General features: G+C 35.2%; 1 protein-coding gene across 3 annotated transcripts in view; it reads left to right on the top strand.

The window, feature by feature from the left end:
- PGAP1 (post-GPI attachment to proteins inositol deacylase 1) overlaps positions 1-26,109 on the top strand; it is a 96,952-nt gene that overhangs the window by 25,337 nt on the left and 45,506 nt on the right. For all 3 annotated transcript variants that reach the window (XM_045480603.1, XM_045480601.1, XM_045480602.1), the window contains exons 4-12: positions 3,483-3,654; positions 6,889-7,046; positions 9,978-10,030; positions 10,837-10,903; positions 14,407-14,512; positions 15,193-15,248; positions 16,647-16,730; positions 21,353-21,399; positions 21,836-21,887. In XM_045480603.1, the coding sequence (XP_045336559.1) occupies positions 3,483-3,654; positions 6,889-7,046; positions 9,978-10,030; positions 10,837-10,903; positions 14,407-14,512; positions 15,193-15,248; positions 16,647-16,730; positions 21,353-21,399; positions 21,836-21,887 (795 nt within the window). The remainder of the gene's footprint in view (positions 1-3,482; positions 3,655-6,888; positions 7,047-9,977; positions 10,031-10,836; positions 10,904-14,406; positions 14,513-15,192; positions 15,249-16,646; positions 16,731-21,352; positions 21,400-21,835; positions 21,888-26,109) is intronic.

Here is a 26,109-nt window from a genome sequence, read left to right as displayed (position 1 = left end):
ATTAAATTTATAATAGAGCTAATAAACTCGCTTTTAAATTGAGGCTTTTAGAACATAAGATTCGTTTACAACCAGGTGCTGTAGGAGTTCGAGACAACTGAATTTTGTTGAATGGACAGGATTTGAGTGTGAGAAAGTGAGAGGACATTACACATGGAAGAAACCTCATTTATTCAGCACCTGAATCTACATGCAGTTATAGCAGTGAATAAAACAGAAATCCAAGCCCTCATGGACCTTATGTTCTAGTCAGGAGAGGCAGATAATAAACATAAATAATAAAAATATATACTATCTTACAGAGTGATAAATGCCTAGAAGTAAAATAAAACAGGAAAGGGACATAGGGAGCAAAGGGTAGAGGACTACAATTACAAATAAGGGTCCCCAGCAAAGGTCTCTATTGAGAAGCAGACAGTTAATTATAAATTAGAGGGCATGGGGGTATTTAGGAGGAAAGTATTTCAGATAGAGGAAACAAGTAAAATATTTGAGGCCAGCACATGTGAGCTGTATTAGAAGAAAAACAGGGAGACTGGTATGGCTGGAGTAGATAGAATAAGTTAATAAAGGAAAATTTGGCAGGGGGAGACAAATGATAGAGCCTTGTAGGCAATTTTAAGAATATTACCTTTATTTGAAATGATAGGGAAAGACACTGCTGAGATTTTTGAGCAAAGGAGTGACATGTCCTGATTTAGGTTTTAATGATATTATTCTGTGGATGGTTTCAAGGATAAATGAAGGGATGTGAGAGAAGTAAAGAGACCAGTTAGGAGCTCATTGCAGTAATTCAGGCATGAATAATGGTGGCTTAAATCAAGTTGGTAACATTGGAGGTGATAAGAAATAGATTGGTATAAATCTTAAAGGAAACAAGATTTGCTGGCAGATCAGATATGGAGGGGCAGTGTGAAACAAAAAGAGTTGAGAATGACCCAGAGTTTTTGGCTGAACAACTAGAAGGATTGAAATGCCGTTATCTGGGGCGCCTGGGTGGCGCAGTCGGTTAAGCGTCCGACTTCAGCCAGGTCACGATCTCGCAGTCCGTGAGTTCGAGCCCCACGTCAGGCTCTGGGCTGATGGCTCAGAGCCTGGAGCCTGTTTCCGATTCTGTGTCTCCCTCTCTCTCTGCCCCTCCCCCGTTCATGCTCTGTCTCTCTCTGTCCCAAAAATAAATAAACGTTGAAAAAAAAAAAATTAAAAAAAAAAAAAGAAAGAAATGCCGTTATCTAAGATGGGGGAAAATGTAAGAAGAATATATTTGGAGGAGATTAATAATTTAGTTTTAGACAGGTTTGATTTAAGATGCATGTCCAAGTATAGTTAGGATGCGATTGGATTTTAAGTTTAGAGTTCAAGAGAAAGAGGTCCAGTCTGAAGATAATAACTTGAGGTTTGCCAGTATATGGATGTATTTAAAGCCATGAGATTGGATGAGATCACTATGGAGTCAAGATATGAAAGAAGAGACCTAAGGACTGAGGCCTGAGTCACTACCTTATTGAGATGGGGGGTGGGGTGCCTGGGTTGGTTAAGCATCTGACTTTAGCTCAGGTAATGATCTGCTCATGAGTTCAAGTCCTGTGCTGGGCTCTGTGCTGACAGCTAGGAGCCTGGAGCCTGCTTTGGATTCTGTGTCTCCCTCTCTCTGCCCCTTTCCTGCTCACACTCTGTCTCTGTCTCTCTCTCAAAAATAAAGTAAACATTAAAAAAAAAAAAAAGACATGGGGGAGATGAGAAGGAAACAGCAGGAGACTAAAAAGAAGTAGCCAGTGAGGTAAGAGGAGAGCCAGGATAATATGTTGTCAAGGAATCCGAACAAATCATTTCAAAGAGGAAGAAGTGATCTATGTCAAATCCTGTTGATAGTTCATATAAGATGAGGATTGAGAATTGGCCATTAGATTCCTTGGTGACTTGATAATTTTGGAGGAGTGTTGAAGTGAAAGTGTGATTGGAGTGGGTGTAAGAGTGTATGGAAGTTGAGAAATTGGAGACAGCAAGTACTGTATAGGCAGTTGATTTTAGTGAGTTACACTATAGAAATGTAGAGAAAGATGTGCTCACTAAGGGTAAAGTTGGTGTCAAAAGAGTAGTTTTTATTTTTTAAGGGATAATAATATATTTTTATACTAGCAAGAATGATCTGGTAGAGAGCGAGAAACAACAATGCAAGAAAAAAGTGAGTAGAATTGCTGGAGTGATGTACTTGAGAAGGCAGAAGGGGATGGGTTTCAGAGCACAAATGGAGAGTTTGGCTTTTTTTTAAGATCAGCTCTGTGTTGGGAATCACCAAGACCATCCCCAGGCTTGATAATTGTCCAGAAGGATTCATAGGATTCAGCATGTACTTGTACTCATGGTTATGATTTATTACAATGAAAGGATACAAAGCAAAATCAATAAAGAAAAGGTGCATGGGGTGAAGTCCAGAGGAAGCCAGGTACAAGCCTCCAAATGTCCTTAAAGGGGAATTACCCTGGATCCATTTAATTCATAACAGCAATGAATTGTGATGTGTGAAGTGTTGTCTGTGAGAGAAGCTCATGAGAAGTTCAGTGTCCATAGTATTTACTGGGGGCTGGTCATGTAGAGACCCTTTGCCTAGCGTGTACTAAAATCCCAACCAGAAGGACAGCAGGTATGCAGTATAAACTGTATTATTTGCAAAACAGTTTCAGCATAGTGAGCCATTCTTCCATTTAGGAAATTATGGGAAAATCCAGGAATCTAAGGTTCCAGACTGTATCCCAGAGCCAACTTATATGCAGTCCATTATAAGGATAACAGTCTCAGGCTTACTATGTTAATTCTTTTCTGTAAAAAGCCCAATTTATTCATAGTTATGAGAGAAGGCATAGATGAAGGATTAGTGTGGAGAGTGATAAGCAAAAGTTTGGCAGTGAAACTAAGGATACTATATGGAGACAAAAGATTTTTGTAAAAGCAATACTTATTTTAAAAATAAAATATGTATTTGTCAGTGAATAAATATTTTGGAATGCTCGTTTCTTTTTCAACCCAGGTGCACAATAGAGAAGTAACTTGATAAGATGTATCAATATGATGAGATGTCATGTTGTTATGGCAACCATAATTGTTCTGAATTTTTGTGATGTTTTCAGTTTCAAATAAATGATCTGACTTCTATGCTATAAAATCTAATATTTTGGAATAAACCAAATATAATTACACCTTTTACATCCAATGTAACAAATGGTAAGACATGATATGGTAGACGAAGAGTTCTGATTTTGGTTCAGAAAACCAAAGCATAGCCATTAAAAATATTAGGCAGGATACAAAATGGTAGCATATACCAATTATAAGTAAATGAAAATATATTTCTGTATCTTATGCAAGTTTATGTAAGTTTAATTTTCTTTTTTTCTATAAAATTGCTCATATAGAGAGGTAAGTATTTGGAATTTTTGTTATGATAAGCCTTCATTATGCCTTGGTGATTTTTTTTTTTATAGGGTCAAGAATTTGCTCCAAAAAGTGTGGCAATAATTGGTCATTCTATGGGTGGCCTTGTTGCAAGAGCATTGCTTACATTGAAAAATTTTAAACAAGATCTGATAAATCTTCTTATTACACAAGCTACACCTCATGTTGCTCCTGTGTTGCCATTGGATCGTTTCATAACAGGTAAGTACTATTAGATAAACACTAACTGACCTCCTCATTATTGTTTAGGATTAAACAAATCCTTGCTCCTACTTTCTTTAGAGTGTGCTGTAGATTTATCCATGTGTGAAGCAGCTCAGTTTCAAATTAACAGTATCTTTCTTTGTGACTTTCAGCTTAGGCTAATAATTGGAATTTTTGTTTTCTCTGTCAGTATCATCTTACTGTGGAGAACATGTATCTTATAATCCCTAGACACTTGGGCTTCAGTTTAGTTACTCTTGGAGATGACTCTGTCTCTTAAAGTATGTTTGTTAAACTTCCTGTGTTTTGTTAACTCTTACAGTATTCTATTCAAAATAAGCTTATATTTTAAGTAAAACAGTAGAAATGCCTTGTTTTAAAATAAATAGGTCACCATGTAAATTTTAAATAAATTTTTAAACAAATTTAGAATTTGCGCTAGAATTCCTAATACTTATTACTATACTTTGCTATATTTTGGGTGTTGTGTTAAGGACTTTACATGATGTATTATTATTTCACTTGAGACTTAGAGCAGTCCTGTGAGATAGGTACCATTATTATCTGCATGTTCAAAGAAAAGTCTAGTATTGGGGTGCCTGGGTGGCTCAGTTGGTTGAGAATCTGACTCTTGATTTCGGCTAAGGTCATGATCTCACAGTCAGGAGATCGAGCCCTGTGTCTAGCTCTGTGCTGGGCATGGAGCCTGCTTAGGATTTTCTCTCTCCCTTTCTCTACCTCTCCCCCACTCATGCTTTCTCTCTCAAGGTAAATAAATAAATATTTTTTAAAAAAGTGTTGTCTTCACTGTTTATTGAAATGTTATATGACAGAAGAAAGTCTTTGAAAAAGAATTCTTTTTCCTGAGCAGTAAATTTATACCACTTCTTACCTTATCGAAATTTGCATTATCTTAATTGTGATAAAAATGAGAAATATACCTTAGTGACTCCAAACCAAAGTACCCATTTTAACATAACATTGCCAAGGGGTAATTTATTTGCTGGAATATCTGGTGCAACAGTACCTACAGTGAAGTTTAATTTTTCCCTTATTACATTTAAAACTTTGCTTGTAGAAGTCTTTCAGTATAAATTTTTAGTTTTAATGAAGTTGCTTAAATTTGCTTTATTAATTCTAATAATTACAAATGACCTATAGGTTTAGAAAAAAATTCAAAGGCATAGACTAGTCATAATACTTGTCATCACAATTGAGAACTTTTTTATTACATTTTATGTTGATGAGCCACGTATGTTAAGTTAGAATTACTCAGAATACATCTTAAAAAACTCTTTGAGGAAAGAGCTTTCAAAAGAGTCCAATTTTACTGTTTTTGAAGGCTACTGATGATCTGTCTCTGAAACATTCAGGCTGAAAGTAATTCTTAATGTTAGGTGCCTTTCCAGTAATTAGCAACCCTCTTTCTTATTTACTCTGTATTTATTTCATATTTCATTAAGCCAAAATTAGAATGAAAAAACAAAAGTTCTAGGGGTGGCGGATTTTTTAGGAGGTTTTTAGGAGACCCATATGACCTCCAGAAGTGCATTCCCTGTTTATACTTGATGGAAATACTGCCCTTCAATAGGGGAATGGAAGCTGTGCACTGGGCTCTGCACTTTAAGGGTTCCTGCCCTGGCACTGCCATTCACCACAAGGCGAGGAGTATATAGGCCAAGCAGCTTCCCTATTTGCAGCTGTGCCTTTACTTTTGGACCATGATCCAGGTAACCCCGCCTCCAGGCTTTTCCATGGCCTATGTGGGCCTCTTACCTGGATCTGTTCTGAGGGCAGGTATATAAACTTGAGTTGTGGCTAAGGGATGGCTCTGCATGAGGTACAAATAGACCTTGGGTATCCTTCATCCTTGTAATGCAGGATGAAATTGAGATGGGGAGAGAGGATAGTACAGTGATGGGTTAGAGATCTGCTCTTCCTATGCTGTCATCATCTAGTGTCCATCTCTGAGATGTCCTAGAACTTGTTATTTGAACTTGGTCTTCCAGGTTATTTGGAAGATGTATATTTGTCAAGATAGGCAGAGATAATTGATTTAACAGTTTGTTAGCTGGAATTTTTACTGTTAAATATTTAGGCATATATAGACATATAGCATGTGTTCCTTGGTCCTATTGTCCTAGGACCTGCAGATGTTAGGAATGGGTCTGCTTAGTCATATTCTAATTAAATATTGCTGAGATCTTTAATGGGAGAAGTTTGCTGTTCCAAAATGTTTGAAGCCCTCAATAGGATCAAATGCCAGGGTAAAATACATTAAGTTCTGATAATCAGAAAGGAAAGGAGAACTCCCCTGCCCTGGCCTCAGTCTTTGACACTGTATTGTTTTCATCTTCCATAGATAAAGTGGAAAAACTGCAGATTCTTCCCTTTGAGCTACTTGTTACTTACACTAAGTGAGTTACTTACTTTTTTTTTGTTTTAAGTTTATTTATTTATTTTGAGAGAGAGGAGATGGAAAGAGGACACACAAGTAGGGAGTAGGGGAGGGGCAGAGAGAGAGAGAGAGGGAGAGAGAATCCCAAGCAGGCTCCACCTTGTCAGCACGGACCCCGATGTGAGCCTCAGTCTCACAAACCATGAGATCATGACCTGAGCCAAAATTAAGAGTCACACACTCAACCAACTGAGCCACCCAGGAGCACCCTGAGTAGAACCTTCTTAACCCTTAGAGTTTTCCATAGCAGCATCGAGTCTCAAGACTAAAATGATTGTTGTTGTCCTGATTGTATTTTAATCACTTAAATAGTACTTTGTATAGTGGTAACTGGCCACAGTAGAGAGCTGCTAAGCTCTCATACTGCCATGATTAGGAAGATCTACAATTATTTTTTTAGCATAGTGAACTTTATCTTTGGTAGAATTTTAGGGGTTTCTCCTTATTACACTGTGTGGCTTATGGTCTAGCAGCATCTTTGTGGGATGTAGAGACCTGTTTGTGTATGGACTTGACAAAACTAATGAAGTTTGAATATCTTTTTTCTTTACTGAGACCTTTAGTAACTCTTAGTATTTGTACTCTGATTTAATGGGAAAATAGACCATGTATAAAGATACCGACTACTCAAAAATGAGAAATGTGAGTAACATTGTTTGTAGGCAATTCAGTATGGCTTAAACAGAAATTCAGTTTAGTATTAGTATCATAGATACTTTATTGTTGCAGGGAATGACTACTAATTTTTAATATGTGTCTTTATTTCCTACCAGATTTTTATATGACTGTAAACAACTATTGGATTCTAAATGCTAAACACATAAATTTAACCACGCTTTCTGTAGCTGGAGGATTCCGGGATTACCAAGTTCGTTCAGGACTGACTTTTCTTCCAAAATTAAGCCATCATACCAGTGCCTTATCTGTTGTGGTAATCTTTTTTTAAGATTCTACTGAAATAGTAACAGGATGGATACAATGGGGTATGAAAGGAAAAATATGTACTTGCTTGAAAATGACTACTGAGTTGGTGTAGTGCTATGTGTGTGTGGGTGTGTGTGTGTGCACGTTTGTGTGTGAGAGACAGAATATGAAAAAATGAATATGTTGGGAAGGCAGAGGCATAGTGCTTATGTCCACAGAAAGTGAAAAGGATCTTAGAAAGCTTGTGAAAATGACTTATTTATGAAGGTGACTCGTAAGAATAATTGTTTCTTGTTCAAAATAAGTATCTACTCATTGATGAGTTTTAACCATAAGAATTTGTGGACTGAAGTCCAAGGGCCCCTTGTTATATCTGAGTGGTGTGCTATTTATAATGGAAGTCGAATATCAAGCATATCACATACTTATGAGTGTTGAACTTGAATAAAGGTTTACCAATTTTATTATTTTTATTATTTTTTTTAACGTTTATTTTTGAGAGAGAGAGACAGTGTGAGTAGGGGAGGGGCAGAGAGAGAGGGAAGCACAGAATCTGAAACAGGATCCAGGCTCTGAGCTGTCAGCACAGAGCCTTAATGCGGGGCCTGAACCCATGAACTGTGAGATCATGACCTGAGCTGAAGTCAGATGCACAACTGACTGAGCCACTCAGGTGCTCTAAGGTTTACCAATTTTAAAATTAAAAAAGTAGCTTTGATAGTATAACAGAACCCTGATTGATTAATTTGCTAATTATTCTCCCCTGCTAGGACATCAAGTATTTGGTCTTTAACTGGGATACATAGCCTCTGTAAAGTGAGTTCAAGTTTTCTTTTAGGATTTATATTATTTCTTATATTTTTTACCTTGAAGTCTTCAGTTATCATCTTAACTTTTTAACTCTACACAGTGTGTAGATATTGTATGTAGTATGTATACATGTGTATACTACACATCATTTCCAAATATAACTTAATTTCTTTTTTTAAATAATTTTTTTAAGTTTATTTATTTTGAGAGAGTGAGAGAGTGCACTCGGGGTTGGGGCAGAGAGAGGGAGAGAGAATCCCAAGTAGCCTCAGTGCTGTTAGTGTAGAGCCCAGTGCAGGGCTCAAACTCATGAACCTTGAATTCATGATCTGAGCTAAAATCAAGAGTCAGACACCTAATCGACTGAGGCACCTAGGTGCCCCATATAAAACTTAATTTCTAAAAAAATCCATAGAGTTCTTTTTGCTTTTTAAGAGATCGTGCTTTGTTTCATGGTTGTTCTCTTCATACATAACTCCCTTGCTCAGTTCATCTATTGCCCCACCTTAGGTTACTGTTCATTTATTGAACAACTATTACTGAATACTTACCACACATAAAACAAAAATTATTAAGCCATTCTGCAATTACCCACCATTTTCTTATTACTGGAGGAGTTGTGATATAACCATATAATAGCTTTGCAACTAAATTGGAAAATCTCTCAGACCTCATTATTAGTGTGAATCTGGTTATTTGGTGTTGAATATTTTGGGCAGATATTTGCTTGAAGTCCTCACAACATGAAATGTCAACTCTTTAGTAAAACACAAATATATATATAACTGGATGTCTTATTTCCTAGACTTGGTTGGGGCATGATGCTCTATTGGTGTCCTTTCCTCCAGCTTATCTTTTAAAGAACTTTGGTTTCTTTAAGTGTGTGTGTGTGTGTGTGTGTGTGTGTGTGTCCGTGTCCCTCTTTTCTGATGCACTGATAATTTGATGTTTGAGGAGCTTGTAATTCTGTATCTCTGATGAAAATATTTTGTCTCTAAATGGAATTTTCTCAAAGCTGGTTATTGTCAGAATTTTATTTAGTATTTTAGCCCCTAAATAGTTTATAGTCTTTTATATATCTGCATGTATGTTTACTTTAAAAAACAATTCTTAAGAAGTAACAATTTTTTAATGATTATCTCAAGAATAGTTAATTGACATTTACATCCATTGGAACTAGAAAAATTAAGTTAGAGACCTCGATTGTGTTAGTAAAGTAGGCTGAAATGCTGTGATATACACTCACACAGAACTAGCACTTAAACACTATACAAGTTTACATTTTACTCCTATAACTGCCCTAAATATGTATTTAAGTTGGTGGATGGTTTTTGAGGTTTTTAAGGGACCCAGGCTGACAGTAAACAACCCTTTCTTGAATGCAAAGAGAGACACTGTGAAAAATAATAATCAGATTTACTTAATGTTTCCCCATTGTATGTAAGATGCTATTCACAGGGAAGGAAGTCATTACCTGGTATGAAAAGGAGTCTAGGTCTTGAAGGGGGTACTGTGCCATTGTCAGGAAGTTTTCTTCAAATAGTTATATTTTTTAGGAGACTTTTGCTATTCTGTCTCTAACTAGTAATACATATCCTAATCTAGGGATTTTTTTTTCAAAATAAGTAACCTTGGGCCCTACTTGTAAGAGTCTGATTTAATAGTTTTGGAATTGTGGTCAGGCATGTTAATTTTGAAAAATCTCCCCAGGTCTGGGTATTTCTTAAGCACACCTGATTAAAAAGTAACATCTTAGACTTTATCAAAGGATAGTCAGAACTACAACTACTAAAATAATTGTGATTTATTAAAGAATCATAAACAGCCTCTTTAATAGAGTAATAGAGTTAGACATTAAACTTCAGTAAGGAATCTGTGGATACTTAAATAATTTTTAAAGGGTAATTTAAGCTTGACTAAGGAGTAATGACAATGATTTTATGCAGGGACTACCTTAATATTTTTGGATCACCTTTTATAATAATGCATCATTTAAATATGTATGCATCATAAAGTAGTGAAACTAATGTTACGTGTTTCTAAATATTAGCTTCTGGGAATTTCAAACCTTTTGGAGAATAACAAATGTGCTTTTCTTAAGTTGGATTTTTTTTCCCTGTCCTTTTAGAGTTCAGCAGTGCCTAAGACCTGGGTCTCAACAGACCACCTCTCCATTGTGTGGTAAGTTAATATAACTTATTTTGGTGATTTGTGGTGCTCCTTTTTTCTCATCAGTGCATTGATTAGAACTTTATCCACAAATAATGATATGGGAGAAAGATTGACTAAAGTACCTAGAACTCTAACCTTGGTTTTTGTCTCAGTATGACCAAGGTTCCTTTGGCAGCCTGTAAAATCATTTCTTGAAGAACCAATAGCATCAGTCTCAAGCTAGACTCAAATATCAAAATTTTCGAGTTTGTCATAGTTTAGCAAAATTAAAGGTATTTGCGATAAGACCTCTGAGCTCTTGGCCAGTCACCAAACTCAGGAACTTGATTAATGTAGCAGTGACTATTCTAGAATAGTACATGGAAAGCCAAGTAGGAGTTAGATTTATCCTTTATATAAATAGATTACGAGTAAGAAATATGTAGACCCTAGTTATCTTCTCTCTATATGATTTGGCTTAAAGATTCTTTTTTCACTTTCCTCTGGCTGTGTAGTCTATGGTGTCTGAAAGAAGCACAACAGTTTAGGCATAGAAAGATGGGGCAGATATTGTCTATAGCTGGGGTAGACAAGGAGACTCAGGGAAAACAGAAGGACCCTGATAGTTCCATTGTCAAACATCCAGGAAGATTTAATTTGCTTTATTTTTATGTTTCAACTTTAAGATATATACTTAATAATAATGATTTGTTAAATACTTTTAGAGTTTAGAGCAGTAAAGGAAACCCAGATATTTCATTAAATAATAGAATTGTGCATGTTTGTATCAAAAGTATACTTTTAAAGAACATTTCATTTGTAACTTTATTCTTCAGGTGTAAGCAATTGCAATTGACTACAATTCGAGCATTCTTTGATCTTATTGATGCTGATACTAAACAAGTATGTATTTTTAAAATTAAATATTAAGTAAAGTAAAAGCTTTTGTTACAGCAGGGAAGGATTTAATACATTTTTTTTTTACTTTCATAAAAGTAGATGCCTTATGTTATATAACTAATTAGTTTCAAAATAGAAATATCTTTATTTGTATCTGATAATACTTTGATCACTATGAATAATTAATTGAATGCAGTGAAAATGAAAAAGTGAAAGGATACTTTAAATCTTCCCCCTAATTCTTCACCTTTACTCATTTAAAATTTGATATATATCCTTTTAACTTTAAGGAAAATACTTACTACAAGGTTATCTTTTTTTTCTTAGTAATATGTTGTAGACTTCATGATCTATCTTACTAGACATTTTTGTTTAAATTTTTTTTTGTTTAAATTTTTTTTAAAAAGCATCTTTACCTTTCTGATAAGAAAAGTTATTCCTATCACTGAATTCATTGAATAACCCACTCTGGCCAAAACTTAAATTATGTACTTCTAGAAGTTGAATCTTTTCTGTAATGAGATTTCACTTATAAACTCTCTAGGCTAGTGATTTGCCAAGTTGTTCAATTATCAGGACACCTGGAAGTCCTAGTGCCCTTTATAGTATTGCTCTTTCATCTCTTTCTTGTCTGCCAGCAGATACATAGTGGTGGGCACCAAGGATTCCAGCAAAATTCAGGGAATGAACTTACGTATTTTTCTGTGAATTGGGAACATACTGCTGTTTTTCATCTTAAGCAGCTCTTTTTTTAACCTCAGGTCATCTTGGAGTCTTTCACTGTTTTATAGAAACATGTTTTGAGAACTATGGTTGTGGCTTCTCCTTTTGGAGAAGAAGTTCCTTGTGTATTAGGTAGTTTTCTTCATTATGACAAAGTATTCAGCTCAGATATTTTTGGATTCTTTCTCTTGAAGGCTCCAATTCTTTGAGAGACTAGTATGTGTGGCTCTTTATCAATAGATCTCTAGGTAATGCTTTCCTTATTGTGTTAGAACTTTGCTCTTTTGCTTTCTCTGTTGGCAGTGGGGGGGTAGCGTTTGTGTTTTTTCCTTAACCCTTCAGAAAGCTGCAGAACTACTAGTAGATGAGATGCTTACCTCTCTCCTGAAGAATGCAATAAAAGAGGGACCCCCCCCAAAAAGGGAGACCCAGATTGTTGTGTTTTACTACATTTTAAGCCACAAAATACCATATTCAAGTTAGTATATTTATTAAAGTAAATCAGCTTTATAGTATTAACACTGAATTGGTCATGGAATGTAAACATTTTTTAGTTTTCAACCTTGTTTTAATTGTGAGTCTTAACTATGGTCAGTGTCTCTTAGTTTGTTTGAGAGAGTGCAACTAGATATAATAATAGAATCCCTTGAAATTGCAAGACCAGGTTGTATTTGGAATGACATTTGGTAGTCTTAGGGAAAAAACCATTTCAGCCCATGAAGAACAATAATAGACAGGTTTAATCCTTAAAAATTGTGCATAGATCTATTTTTTAATTGAAGTATAGTTGACACACTGCATAAAACTAAGTGTAATAAATCTTGTTTTCCATTAAGTCCTGAGATGAGAAAATTTTAATACTAGTATGTAATATGTTATAATTCTGGATAGATAAGTATTTTACAGACACATTTTTAAGAGACAAATGAGAAATTTTTGATAACTAATATTGCTAAGAATCAAAATTTGAAACTGAGTTCTATTTCACAAACTCACTATATATAATAGACTGGACTAAATATTAGACAATTAAAAAGTTAGGATATGATTGCTGCCTTTCTTTAGTCCCAAACATGTGGTACGAAGAAATCAGAATTAGAGAATAATTTCTGATGGTTATCATAAAAGACCTAGCTCAGGTGCGCTTGGGTGGCTCAGTCGGTTAAGCATCCTAATTCAGCTCAAGCCATGATCTCACAGTCTGGGAGTTCGAGCCCCATGTTGGGCTCTGTGCTGACAGCTCAGAGCCTGGAGCCTGCTTTGTATTCTGTGTCTCCCTCTGTCTCTGCCCCTCCCCGACTCACGCCCTGTCTCTCTCTGTCTCTCTCTCTCAAAAATAAATAAACATTAAAAAAATTAAAAAAAAATAAAAGACATAGCTAAAAACTTATGAATGGGTGGATTCCCCAGAGTAAGTAAGGATGGGAGAGTCCTGTCTTAACTAAAATTTTTGGCAAAAAGACCTATTACTTTTAATGTTTGCAAACAGATGTGGCTGCTTAAAAAAAAAAAGTCAGAATTAGTTTTATATTAGATTGCGTTGATTAAAGTCTTGAGTTTGCATCAATGAAGATAAAATTTCAGTGTCCTCTACTGTAGTTATATGATATCTGAAGAACTATATTCTATTTTATATATTGTATCATAAGGAGGACATTAACAAACTTGAGTTTATCCAGGGAAGGCAGTCAGGGTGGCGAGGGTTTGAAATATTCTGTGAAAAATAGTTGATGTGTTGTTTTTTTTTTTTTGAAATTGTTTAATCTGTAAAATGTTTTATTGGTCTTCAGTTTCTTGAAGGGCTGGCCTCTAACTTCATATAGCAAAGTAACAAGGAGTCAGATTTGGCAGACCATTCTCCATAAGAATTGTTGAAATCGGGTTGTACTAGCTTCCACAAGAGCAAGTTAGAAATAAATGTTCAAGCAAAAGGTGACTTCCTAAGGGATTGAAAAGATTTACTAGACATGGGTCCTCACTGTCGTTTCTTTTTCATCCTCTCACTATGTTACTGAGAAAATCGCTTACCTGTCAGAGCCTCAGTGCTTAAATTAGAGAATTAAATAGTGGTAGATTCTAAATGGATTTTATACCCAGTACTTTTTTTTTTTCTTTAAGGGAGAAACTGGTATAAAGTTGTAGATATTTACTGTGCTATGGTATTTTAAAACAGGCAATAAAAAAAATCCTATTTTCTCTCATTTTCATTTCATGAAAGAAAGGTAATTTAGACACAATGAAAGTAAGTAGGACAAAGTAGAGGAAAGTAGTTTCTAAGGAAGTGCAGTTGGCAATTCATATTTTCTCTAATGACCAGTGAATTATTTGTTGTGGGATTGGCACTGGCCTGAGTTTGGAATCAGTGTGTTGGAATCACTAGTAGGGTGGATCTCTTAAGTTCTCATCTGACTCTATACACCTTTGTATATTTTATTCTTAACTGTTACTTAAGAGGTACTGTTGCATAATGATTAATGTCATGGGTTCTGGAGCCAGACTGCCTGGGTTTGAATCCTGACCCAGACTCTGAATAGGAATGTGACCTTGGGCAAGTTCCTTAATTTCTGCCTGCTTTTGGTTTCTTTGTAAAAATGCAAATGTAAAGGTTATTATCTCCTAGAGCTCTTGCTATGCTTAAATGAGTTAATAACATATTAAGTACTTAGAACAGTGCCTGACCCAGAGTAAATAACTCTTGGTTCTTATTGTTATTATTTGAAGCAAAGTTTTATTGAACTATCACAATGGATACAAAAAGATGCAGAATGTATCCTTCTTTCTAGATAACTCAAAATCCCAAGAAGAAATTGTCAGTTTTGAATCACCACTTTATAAGACATCCAGCAAAACACTTTGAGGAAAATCCAGCAATAATTTCTGACTTAACAGGTTGGTGGTAATAACATGTTTTTATTTTAAATCAAGTTTTGATTATTATTTTTAGGTTAATTTATTATTAGCAGACAAAGTCTTTGAAACTTTGGTATTTTAGGTACTGTAATTCTGTTATATCTTATTAATTTTTCTGTGATAGTTTCTGATGAGGTTCTTGGTTAAGGAAGGGAAGAGTAGAAAAACAGTTTATAAGATGTGGCTGATAAAAATTTTGTCCTGAAAATAACATGACAAGTAGAAAAAACTTAAAGATAGAGTTAAATGTCTCTATTCTCCTGACAGTCCCATAAAATAATTAATCTTTACTTAGGTTTTCAGTATCAGTCATTTTTCAGTCTTCTTTTAGTGTAACAGCGTATCTTTTGCTGTTAACATATTACCTGTCATACTCAGTTTGGAAAATGAAATAATTTATTTCCTGTTTATTGATACTTTCTTAGAGTTAAAGACACCAGATAGATTTAAGATGCTTTCCTTAATGTGAATGCTAGTTGCTAATGAGCATATAGATAACATCTTACTGGATTTTTTATTTTAAAATAGCCATTGTTCAGGAAACCCTGTTTTTCAAATCCTGCTGTAATTGAGAAGTAGTTCAAAAAAAGAAGTATATTTCATGAGCATTCAGTAAAAGAAATTGTTTAATGTTTCAAAATTAATTTCCTTTACCTTAGGGACATCTATGTGGGTTCCAGTAAAAGTGTCCAAATGGACCTATGTGGCTTATAATGTAAGTATACCTTCAATGGATTTTTTTTTACTTTTTTTCCAAAAACATTTTACTATTTATCTTTAAAAGTTAAAGACTCTTTTAAAAAGATAACTATATATCATTTCCCACATTAAAACAATTTAATGAAAATTCCTTGATATCTAGTGTTATCCACTATCCATATCCACAGTTATCCACTTTTATCATAATTGTCAAATTTTTTGTTTCTCAGTTTGTTTAAATGAGAGTACAAGTGTCCACATATTGTCATTTGTTGATATGTCTGTTATTCCTCTTTTAATCTCTCATACTTCCTCTACCCCATTCTTTCCTTGCAGCTTATTTGTTGAAAAAACAAGTCATTCGTCCTCTGGAGTTTCACAGTCTTGATTTTGCTGATTGCATTCCCTTATATGCATTCCCTTATATTCCTCATTGCATGCCATTTATATATTCCTTTGTCTACTCTTCTGGTGACTGAGTTTGTGGATCAGATTCAGTTGCTTGATCAGAGTCAGCTTTTGTTTTGGCTACTCTTTTTTTGTGATGTTAGCAGCTATTGATGAAGAATGCCTAGAGTCATTAATTCATTTAGGGGGATGCAAAAATGGTGGCACTCTAATTTGATTATTTTTTCTTTATTAAGTGGAGCACTGTATTGGGAAATTTCTCATCTAAATTTATCAGAAGTGGAACATAATCACAAAAGGAAAAAATGAAAATTGCCTGTATCTTTGGGTCTTATATTTATTGGTTTTCAGAATAGCTAGTTGGCTCACAAGCCTCCTCCATCAGTAATCATAAATGGTTTGGGGGACTTTTTCTTCTAGTATTATTATGAACTCATACTTCAAACATGTTTGCACTTCCATCTAAACTATTAAAGTAGTTCTGTCTTTGACCAGTGGAAGGCATTTCAAGTTAGGCTTCTGAATCTTTTTGGTAAAGCTTTTCTTTAGTTGTCTTTGATAGTTTATTCCCTATCTAGTATGAGAAGATATTTGAGCTCATTTTGCACATTTCCTGCCGCGTACTTTGAATCAGCTTTTTCTCTAAGGAGCTCTTAATATTATTTGGTGTCTAAAAACCATAATTTGGGCACTAGAGATGTTTATGGCTAGTGGGTTAGCATTTCTAGGCCTTTTCAGTGGACAGAGTTAAGAAATGTATTTTATCTTGATCATAAGGCCAAAACCTCAACCCAAACAATATTTCCAGGAAAAATATTTCCTGGGGTACTTGATACCCCTGTCTTATATCTGTCTTACATCTTCCCACTCCTAGAATATTGGTTCTTAACAATACCAAGAATGATAAAACTAGAATAATTACTCATTGCTTTATCTGGATATTTGAATGATGAATTTATCTACTCTCTTAATAGTTTTATTATGTTTTCCCTTTTTTGTTTTTTAGGAATCTGATAAGATATATTTTACATTTCCTCTTGCAAATCATAGAAAAATCTACACTCATGTATATTGTCAGAGCACCATGCTGGTAAGATGATTGGCACATTTTATGTAAATTTAAAAAGTTAGGTTTTTAAAGATTTGACTAATATCTAATAGATATCCTCTAGCTATGAGCTATTAATCAAATCTAATAAGTTGAAAAATATTTGTCTGGAACGGAGTTTTGATTAAAAAATAGTAATCATTGGGGCGCCTGGGTGGCGCAGTCGGTTAAGCGTCCGACTTCAGCCAGGTCACGATCTCGCGGTCCGTGAGTTCGAGCCCCGCATCAGGCTCTGGGCTGATGGCTCAGAGCCTGGAGCCTGTTTCCGATTCTGTGTCTCCCTCTCTCTCTGCCCCTACCCCGTTCATGCTCTGTCTCTCTCTGTCCCAAAAATAAATAAACGTTGAAAAAAAAAATTAAAAAAAAAAATAGTAATCATTGTTCCTTTGATAATTTACTACGAAATTATACTCTTGGTTCTAGTTTAGGTCTTTCACATTGTTTTTCTTACTTACTTTCACTGTATTTAGGATGAAGGAATTCAGTTCAATCTCCTTTAATTTTAAAATTCACAGATATATTTAAGCAAAGCTGTTCTGTATGAAGTAAATACTGTTTTTCCATTGGCTACCACACTAAAATTGCAGGGTTTTTTATACCAAACATTTTCTTTTTTTTTTTTCTTTTTTTTTTTATATATATATATATTTTTTAACATTTATTTATTTTTGAGACAGAGAGAGACAGAGCATGAACGGGGGAGGGGCAGAGAGAGAGGGAGACACAGAATCGGAAGCAGGCTCCAGGCTCTGAGCCATCAGCCCGGAGCCTGACGCGGGGCTCGAACTCACAGACCGCGAGATCATGACCTGAGCCGAAGTCGGACGCTCAACCGACTGAGCCACCCAGGCGCCCCTATACCAAACATTTTCTAAAATAATAACTTTGTTACAGTGTTACCTAGACAAAGAGTTAACAAAATGATTATTTTTCTTATTTCTTTTTAATGAGTACCTACTATGTTAGACATTATAAAAAATATATTAAATGCTATAGCATGCCTTTGTTATATTAGGAATATTTAAGTAATTATCAGCATACTTTCGGGAACTTGTTTCCCAATTTGGGTTCTTTTCCCTCTTTTTTTGAAAAAAGTTTTTTTTTTTTTTCATTTCCCAGGATTCTTTACTTTGTCTATGCATTTTTCATAATTTATTTCCTCTTCTCCCTTTTGTTGGATTGTTTGTATTATTTAGAACTAGAATCTCATGTGTCACTTTCTTGGTAAATACTGCCATTTGATATTTTGTAAAATCTTTAGAAAAGATTACAGGCAAGCATTGTGGGCTAGATGCTAATGAACACTAATTTTAGTTGGGATGACCAGAGTTTTGTATCTCTCACAGAGACTAGCATCTCTTAGCCTAAAATCTGTATGGGCAGTTTATCTTAGGAGAATCTAGCCCTTAGACTGCTGTCTTAAAATATCCAAACTCACTTAATACTAAATTCCAAATTACAGTGTTAGTATTATATTGAGAAAAATCCTTGCCAAAGTTCAAATTATCCATTTGACTTACTGGAGGATTTCTTTTCTGTAATTAAGGTCCATGGGTATTAATTAGGATAGTAGTGAATTTTTAAAATATTTTCAATTTGTATTATAGAAGTTTTCTTTCAATCATATAAAAGTAGAATATGATAATGAAATCTCACATAATCATCACATAGCTTTAACAACACTGCCATTCTTGTTTATATTTTCCTTACTTTTATTTTTTTTACTGAACCATGTTTAAAGCAAATTCTAGGCATTTTATCATTTCATTGTTAAATACTTCAATATTTTTTTCTAACAGATAAGAATTGTGCATGTTACTATAATACCATTATTTCATCCAATAAAATTAATTATTAATGCCTTAATATCATGTGATACCCAGTCCATGTTGAATTTTCTTCTCATTCAGTTAATTCTACATTGGTTTATTTGAATCAGAATCTAAAAAGTACACATGTTGCATTTGATTCATGGATCCTAAGTCTCTTTTATAACAGCCCCTCTTTACTCCCCCCCCTCGCCACTTATTTAAGAAAGTGGGTTATATGTTCTACAGAATTCCCATATTCTGGGTTTAGCTGATTGTATTCTTTTTTTTTAAGTTTATTTATTTATTTTGAGAGAGCCAAGTGGGGGTGGGGCAGAGAGAGGGAAAGAGAGAGACTCCCCCCCCCCCAACTGAAGGGCTCAGTCTCCAGAACCATGAGATCATGAGCTGAAATCAAGAGTCTGACACTCAACCAACTAAGCCACCCAGGTACCCCTAGCTGACTGTATTCTTATGGTATCATTTTTTTTCAATGTGTATTTATTTTTGAGAGAGAGAGCGTGAGCATGGTAGAGAGAGGGAGACAGAGGATCCAAAGCAGGCTCTGTGTGAGAACTTTGATTTTTGATTAATTATCATTTTTTGTGGCAAGAATGTTTTTTTTTTTTTTTTTTTTTTTTAATTTTTTTTTTCAATGTTTATTTATTTTTGGGACAGAGAGAGACAGAGCATGAACGGGGTAGGGGCAGAGAGAGAGGGAGACACAGAATCGGAAACAGGCTCCAGGCTCTGAGCCATCAGCCCAGAGCCTGACGCGGGGCTCGAACTCCCGGACCGCGAGATCGTGACCTGGCCGAAGTCGGACACTTAACCGACTGCGCCACCCAGGCGCCCCAAGAATGTTTTATAAGTAGAACTGTGTACTTATTAGAAGATCTATAATATCTGGTTGTCCCACTTTAGTGACCTAAAGACTTATCAGTGGACTAGGTGGTATCAGCATGATATATCTTTTATAAAGTTCCTAATCAATTTTTTACCTAACAGTTTTAGCAGCTATTGAGAGCATTGTTTTTTTACTGTAGATGTATTTCTTTTTAGATCTATAAATTTTATGATCAAGTAGCATTTTCTGTATACGTTAGGAATTAGTTGGCATTTTTTGAGTGACTTTTTCTAAGATTTTTAATATAATTTTTATAATTAGTTGAGTTAGGGATGCTTACTAGATGACCTGAAATTGTTCTTTTGACACCTTATAGATTATATCAACATGGTGTTTTAGGATGGGCTTGAATAATACTTTTTCAATTTGTTAATAAATAAGTCAGAATTCACTATACACTGAAGTGTAGTGTGGAATATTAGCAACTTTCATATTAAGGGTTATCTTAGGATAGGCTCCCTGCAAAAACCCATTACAAAAGTGGGTTGGATCTTTAGAGCTTGCTGGACTTTTCTTGTCTAAGCTATGCAGATTTTTTTTTTTTTTTTTTTTTTTTTTTTTTGCCTTTTTAATATTACGTTATTCTGGGAAACACAGGCACATGATACAGAAGTTCGGTAAGTATTTTGCCTGCAGTGGAGAGCAGACAAATACCACATTGTTTTTTGTTTCCTTTCAGCTTTCTTTTCTGTATTCTTGGAAAATGTCTTGAAATTTTATTTAAGCCCCATGAGGGCAGAGATGGTGTCTGTCTCATTTGTCATTTTCCTTGGAGGCTTAGCATGATTCCATGGTTCTAGAATGGACTTTGTAAATACTGGTTGAATGAAGGGATTGATTTCTTTTTCATTGTCCTCTCTGTTTACTAAAGCAAATTTTATGTAGCTATCTGAGCAGTGTTTTTTATCCTCTTACACCTTGGTGTAGGATTTCAGTAGTTGGATCATCACATCTTGGAACATTGCTCTTACTACTTCCTTTGGTCTTTTAGTCCTACTGCTTTTAAGCCACTGAACATAAATAACGTAATATTGTTAAACTATCACTACCATCTCTGCAGCATTCCCCTGCTACCCGGATAAAGTAATAACTAGCTTTTGTTTTGAGCCCTTGCAGTTGTGCTTCAACCCAAACACATTCTCAATTACATAGAAGTTTTGCATGATAATCAAATAAGTACCCAACAATAAACTAACAAGCTATACTTAGAATAATTGCTATTTTTAATTACTTGGCTCTGGATTTTTTTTTTTTTTTCTATTTTTATAAAAGTCCACCTTGGGGCGCCTGGGTGGCTCAGTCAGTTGAGCGTCCGACTTCGGCTCAGATCATGATCTCACAGCTCGTGAGTTCAAGCCCCGTGTTGGGCTCTGTGCTGACAGCTCAGAGCCTGGAGCCTGCTTCGGATTCTGTCTCCCTCTCTCTCTGTCCCTATCCCACTTGCATTTTGTCACTGTCTCTCTCAAAAATAAATAAACATTAAAAAAAATTAAAAAAAAAAAAAAAAGCCCACCTCTAGGTGATCATTCTTCTGTTTTTACTTAAAATGTAGGTTACTTACTGTGTAACTACCTGATTAAAGTATGGACGTTTCTGAACTCTGGAAGTGTTGGTTCAAAAATTAGAATTACTTAGGCAATATGCTGTTCAGAGGTCACTGCTGTTCTAGGTTATTTGCTTACCTATCTATTGACATCAGACGCCTTTGCCTACCCTTGACCTATATGACTTTTGACAACTGCTTGGAAATGTTTCTCAATAAAAAGTTGCTATTTTATGTTTCCATTGTGCCTACTAACCCTATAACATAACAGTAAAATGTTAAAGCTGACTATTTTATATAATTATTTTCTATAATATTTTATGTGCTTTGTGTTATTAATCAACAGGATACAAATAGTTGGATATTTGGCTGCATAAACAGCACTTCTATGTGGTAAGTCTTTTGAACCTTGATTGTTCATTTTTCTCAGTATAAATAATACAAATCACACCGCGCTTTTTACACTTGATCTTAGCCAAAAGGCCGAGAAGCGATACACTGCACTTTTTAGAATAGCTTCATACATTATTAAACTCATTTTGCTGCTATACTAAATTGTAGTATTGATTTTAAAATGAAAAAGAAAGGAAATTAACACCAATAATATTTGCAAACATTGAAATAGTTAGTTGCTAGGAAAAACATTTTTTTTTGTACCCTAAAGTCTTTATAGATAAGAGTATATTGGATTAGATTTACTGGACTTAACTTCGTTAGAACTTTCACTGATAGGTCTGTAGCTGGTTTCTTTTTCCTCTGAAGCTTATTTATAAATTATAGTATTTTAATATATTTGTTCTTTAATTATATTTTCATATTCATTTCAAAGCCGGCAAGGGATTGATTTATCATGGAAAGGTGAACTGCTGCCAACAATTAAGGTAAATTATGGCTTTAGAATTTTAATATCCAGTGGAAAAAAATACTAAAGAGACTTGTGTCTATAGGCATTTTAGAGTATGGTCTTCTATGAATTCATCTAAGTATTAAGTAAACTTGAGATTTGCTAACATAAATTTTAGAAATATTTTCTCTGGTAATATATTTAACGGAGAATAACATGAATTTTTTTTTTTTTTTTTTTTTTTTACTTTCAGAGGTAAAAACTGTAAGTTAACACTTTTCTAAATAAAATGTAGGGATGCCTGGGTTGCTCAGTCGGTTAAGCGTCTGGGTTAAGCATCTGACTTCGGCTTAGGTCATGATCTCACGGTTTGTGGGTTTTAGCCCCTCGCCTGGCTCTGTGCTGACAGATCAGAGCCTGGAGCCTGCTTCAGATTGTGTCTGCCCCTCCCCCACTTGCTCGCGCTCTCTCTCTCTCTCTCTCTCTCCCCCTCAAAAATAAATAATAAAAAAAATTTAATAAAATTAAATTTGTATATTATAGCATCATACCAAGAGCTAGATAAATTTTTAAAATTGAATTTGAGAGTATGTTTGGAATGGTCTATCTTAAAATAGAAGCTGAGGGGCGCCTGGGTGGCGCAGTCGGTTAAGCGTCCGACTTCAGCCAGGTCACGATCTCGTGGTCCGTGAGTTCGAGCCCCGCGTCAGGCTCTGGGCTGATGGCTCAGAGCCTGGAGCCTGTTTCCGATTCTGTGTCTCCCTCTCTCTCTGCCCCTCCCCCGTTCATGCTCTGTCTCTCTCTGTCCCAAAAATAAATAAACGTTGAAAAAAAAAAAATTAAAAAAAAAAAAAAAAAAAAAATAGAAGCTGAGTAGTAGTTTGAGTTTTGGAGAGGACTTACAGTAAGGAAGTGAGCATCTTAAAGAGGTGCAAAGTAATTTTCCAGATCAACTTCAACATCACTTTGTGGTCAAGCACTTGGATAACTCTACTTTAGTACTCCATGGGATTTATTTAATTGTTAGTGATTTCCTTAACTCTGACAGGTCAGCAAGTCTTTTTACAAAAGGTTAATATTGTTGGGAAAATAAAACAGTTCTAAAATTTGATGAAAATATCCATTGTAATTTCCAAATTGTATTTATTATAACCCATAATATTATATCAGGATTGGTGATTTTTAGTCTTCAAGTAAATTTATACTTTAAAAATGTATTTTCAGGGGCGCCTGGGTGGCTCAGTCTGTTAAGCTTCTGACTTTGGCTCAGGTCATGATCTCACAGTTCTTGGGTCCCAACCCCACGTCAGGCCCTGTGCTGACAGCTCAGAACCTAGAGCCTGCTTTGGATTCTGTCTTTCCCTCTCTCTCTGTTCCTCCCCTCCTTGAGCTCTCTGTCAAAAATAAACATCAAAAAAAAATTTTTTTTAATGTATTTTCATAATGAATCCTAGCCTCATAAACTTGAAAGTGAAGCCATCTGGGGCACCTGGGTGGCTCATTTGGTTAGGCTTCTGATTCTCGATTTCAGCTCACATCATGGTCTCATGGTTCTTGAGTTCAAGCCTGACAACAGGCTCTGGGCTGATGGTGTGGAGGCTGCTTGGAATTTCTCTCCTTCCCTCTCTGCCCCTCCTCTGCTCTCTCTCTCTCTCTCTCTCTCAAAATAAATAAATAAATTTTAAAAAATAATAAATATATTTTAAAAAAGAAAGTGAAGCCATCTGGTTGGTCCCAGTCATCTCCCACTCCAGTTTAGTTAGTTAATTTGTGTTCATGAATGTTTATATATATATATATATATATATATATTTTTTTTTTTTTTTTAACGTTTTATTTATTTTTGAGACAGGGAGAGACAGAGCATGAATGGGGGAGGGGCAGAGAGAGAGGGAGACACAGAATCAGAAGCAGGCTCCAGGCTCTGAGTCATCAGCCCAGAGCCTGACGCGGGGCTCGAACTTATAGACCGCGAGATCGTGACCTGAGCTGAAGTCGGCCGCTTAACCGTCGGCGCCAGGGTGGCGCCCCAAATGTTTATATTTTTATGTATAGTCACCTTTACTAACAGAGAGGAATGACAGAATGAATAATTGCTAGTTACTTTACACTTGACTTTGAAATGGTTGCAATTTTTTCTGTTACCTTGGTCATCCTTACTTTGTGCATATTCAGTCATGTGGCTTTGTATTTAAGAGACAAGTATTATAGGAAAGTGATTACATTCACATGAACATTTTTAATGTCTCTCACGGATTCTACTTTAATGTAGGCAGGAGCAAAACAAACAAAAGTATTAGGGTATAACTCATAATCATTCATAAATCTTTCCTTGAATTTCCAATTTGGATATCCTAACCAATCTGTTATTTAAGAGTTCGGAGGAAATAAATGATTAAAACCTGGGTAACTCAGTTAAGCATCTGACTCTTGATTTTTGGCTCAGGTCATGATTTCACAGTTCATGACTTCAAGCCCACTGTCACTGCAGAGCCTGCTTGGGATTCTCTCTCTCCATGCCTGCCCCACTCATGGCTCTCTCTCTAAGTAAACTTAAAAAAAAAAGAAAACCCTGATAGGATATTACTTTGCTCCTATTTTTAAAAAGTTAGTTCTTAAATAATAAAATCCTTATAATATATGTTTGATCTCAAAGATTAAACAATGTATTCATCTAGTTCTGGACCTATTTCTTCTAAATGTAAGAAATAGCTGGCTGAACAGCAGGAGAACAAGCTATTCCAGCTGCTTTTTATAGTGAATGCTGAAAAAGGTTGTCAGACAATGTTAAAAGCCTAGTGAAATTTAGAAGGGGGAAAATGGAAGAAGGAAGTTTAGAAAACAAGGATTATAATATTCTTCAATCTTTGGTGTTCTCATCTGAAGAGGATTATAATTATTAAACATAAATTTTTCCATTTTCATGAAAATCAAAATTATATATATGTTAGCCATTTGTAAAAAGAACACAAAATTATTTTGTCATTAAGTTGAAGGGAAAAGATTAATAAGATTTTGTGGATTTTATTTATATCATCTCAATGAAAGCAATGTTAGGTTCATAGAATCATACCACTTTTAGCATTGCTGCTGACTGAACTGTAATAAATAGAAGAGTCCACATAGCACTTGTAAATTCAGTTTTTAAATGCCAATCCCATGGAATTTTTCTTCCATGGGTACAATGAAGAAGTTTCTTCAAAACACAACACAGCAGGCCAAGAATTTGGTAAGCCAAAATGGATTTATTGTTGAAAACAAACACAAAAATTAACTTTCTAAAGATACCTACCTTATATGAGAAAACTATCTTGTCACCATTTTGCCTTAATCATACTTTAGCATCATAGCCTTGCTCTGCAAACAGCAGCAGAACTTAGAGGGTTTCTGACATCAAAACCTGGAGCCCAACGTGGGACTTGAACTCATGACCCTGAGATCAAGACCTGAGCTGAAATCAGGAATTGGACACTTCACTGACTAAGCTGCCCAGGCTCCCCAAAACTTGGTGTTTGATTTCCAGTGTGTATTGTCCCAGCATTAAGGGCATTTTAAAATCCCTTAAAACACTGAAAAATTTCCAAACTTCATATTAATCTTATTTGTCAATATAACAATTGCATGAATTATTATATTGTTCATACCTACTAACATTATAACTATATGAGAATTTTATAAGGAAATTTTTTGGCACTGTTACCTTTTCAGAGTATTCTGATCCTAAAAATAATTCTTGAGAAAAAATTATTCTTGCAAATAAATAACAAAAGCTGTTTGGATAACTACACAAAGTAACCATGGTTCTTTCTAATTAATCTTTCATAATTAATCTACCATTTGTCTGGGTAGTCTCAATTGCCTGTCACTGTGATTTTTGAGACCTCTTTAAGGCCTTTTCATTTACAGTAGAATGTATTAAGTCTTGTTGAGACTGCCAAGTAGAGGTGAAGCCTAGGAGTTTAAAAACACTCACAGGTGAATCTGCTCAGGTTGTTAGAGGGCCACTTGTTAACAGTTCTGTAGCTTCAGCACCTTTGTTCAACTTGCCCACATATGTGCTTCTGAAAAACACTGGAGAAAGTTAACTGTCTGCAGAAATTTCTTAATGCATACAAATTGTTACCACATATAACTACTTCCATCCCCACTCCTACTTCCAGGAAAAAAAAAAACTGGATTTAAAAACTATATTTGGGGGCACCTGGGTGGCTCAGTCGATCAAGTGTCCAACTCTTGATTTTTGCTCATGATCTCATGGT

The sequence above is a fragment of the Leopardus geoffroyi genome, chromosome C1 (assembly GCF_018350155.1).
Source record: "Leopardus geoffroyi isolate Oge1 chromosome C1, O.geoffroyi_Oge1_pat1.0, whole genome shotgun sequence".
In the NCBI taxonomy this organism is placed as follows: domain Eukaryota; kingdom Metazoa; phylum Chordata; class Mammalia; order Carnivora; family Felidae; genus Leopardus; species Leopardus geoffroyi.
Note: the sequence above shows the minus strand (reverse complement) of the source record. Positions and strands in the feature narration are given on the sequence as shown.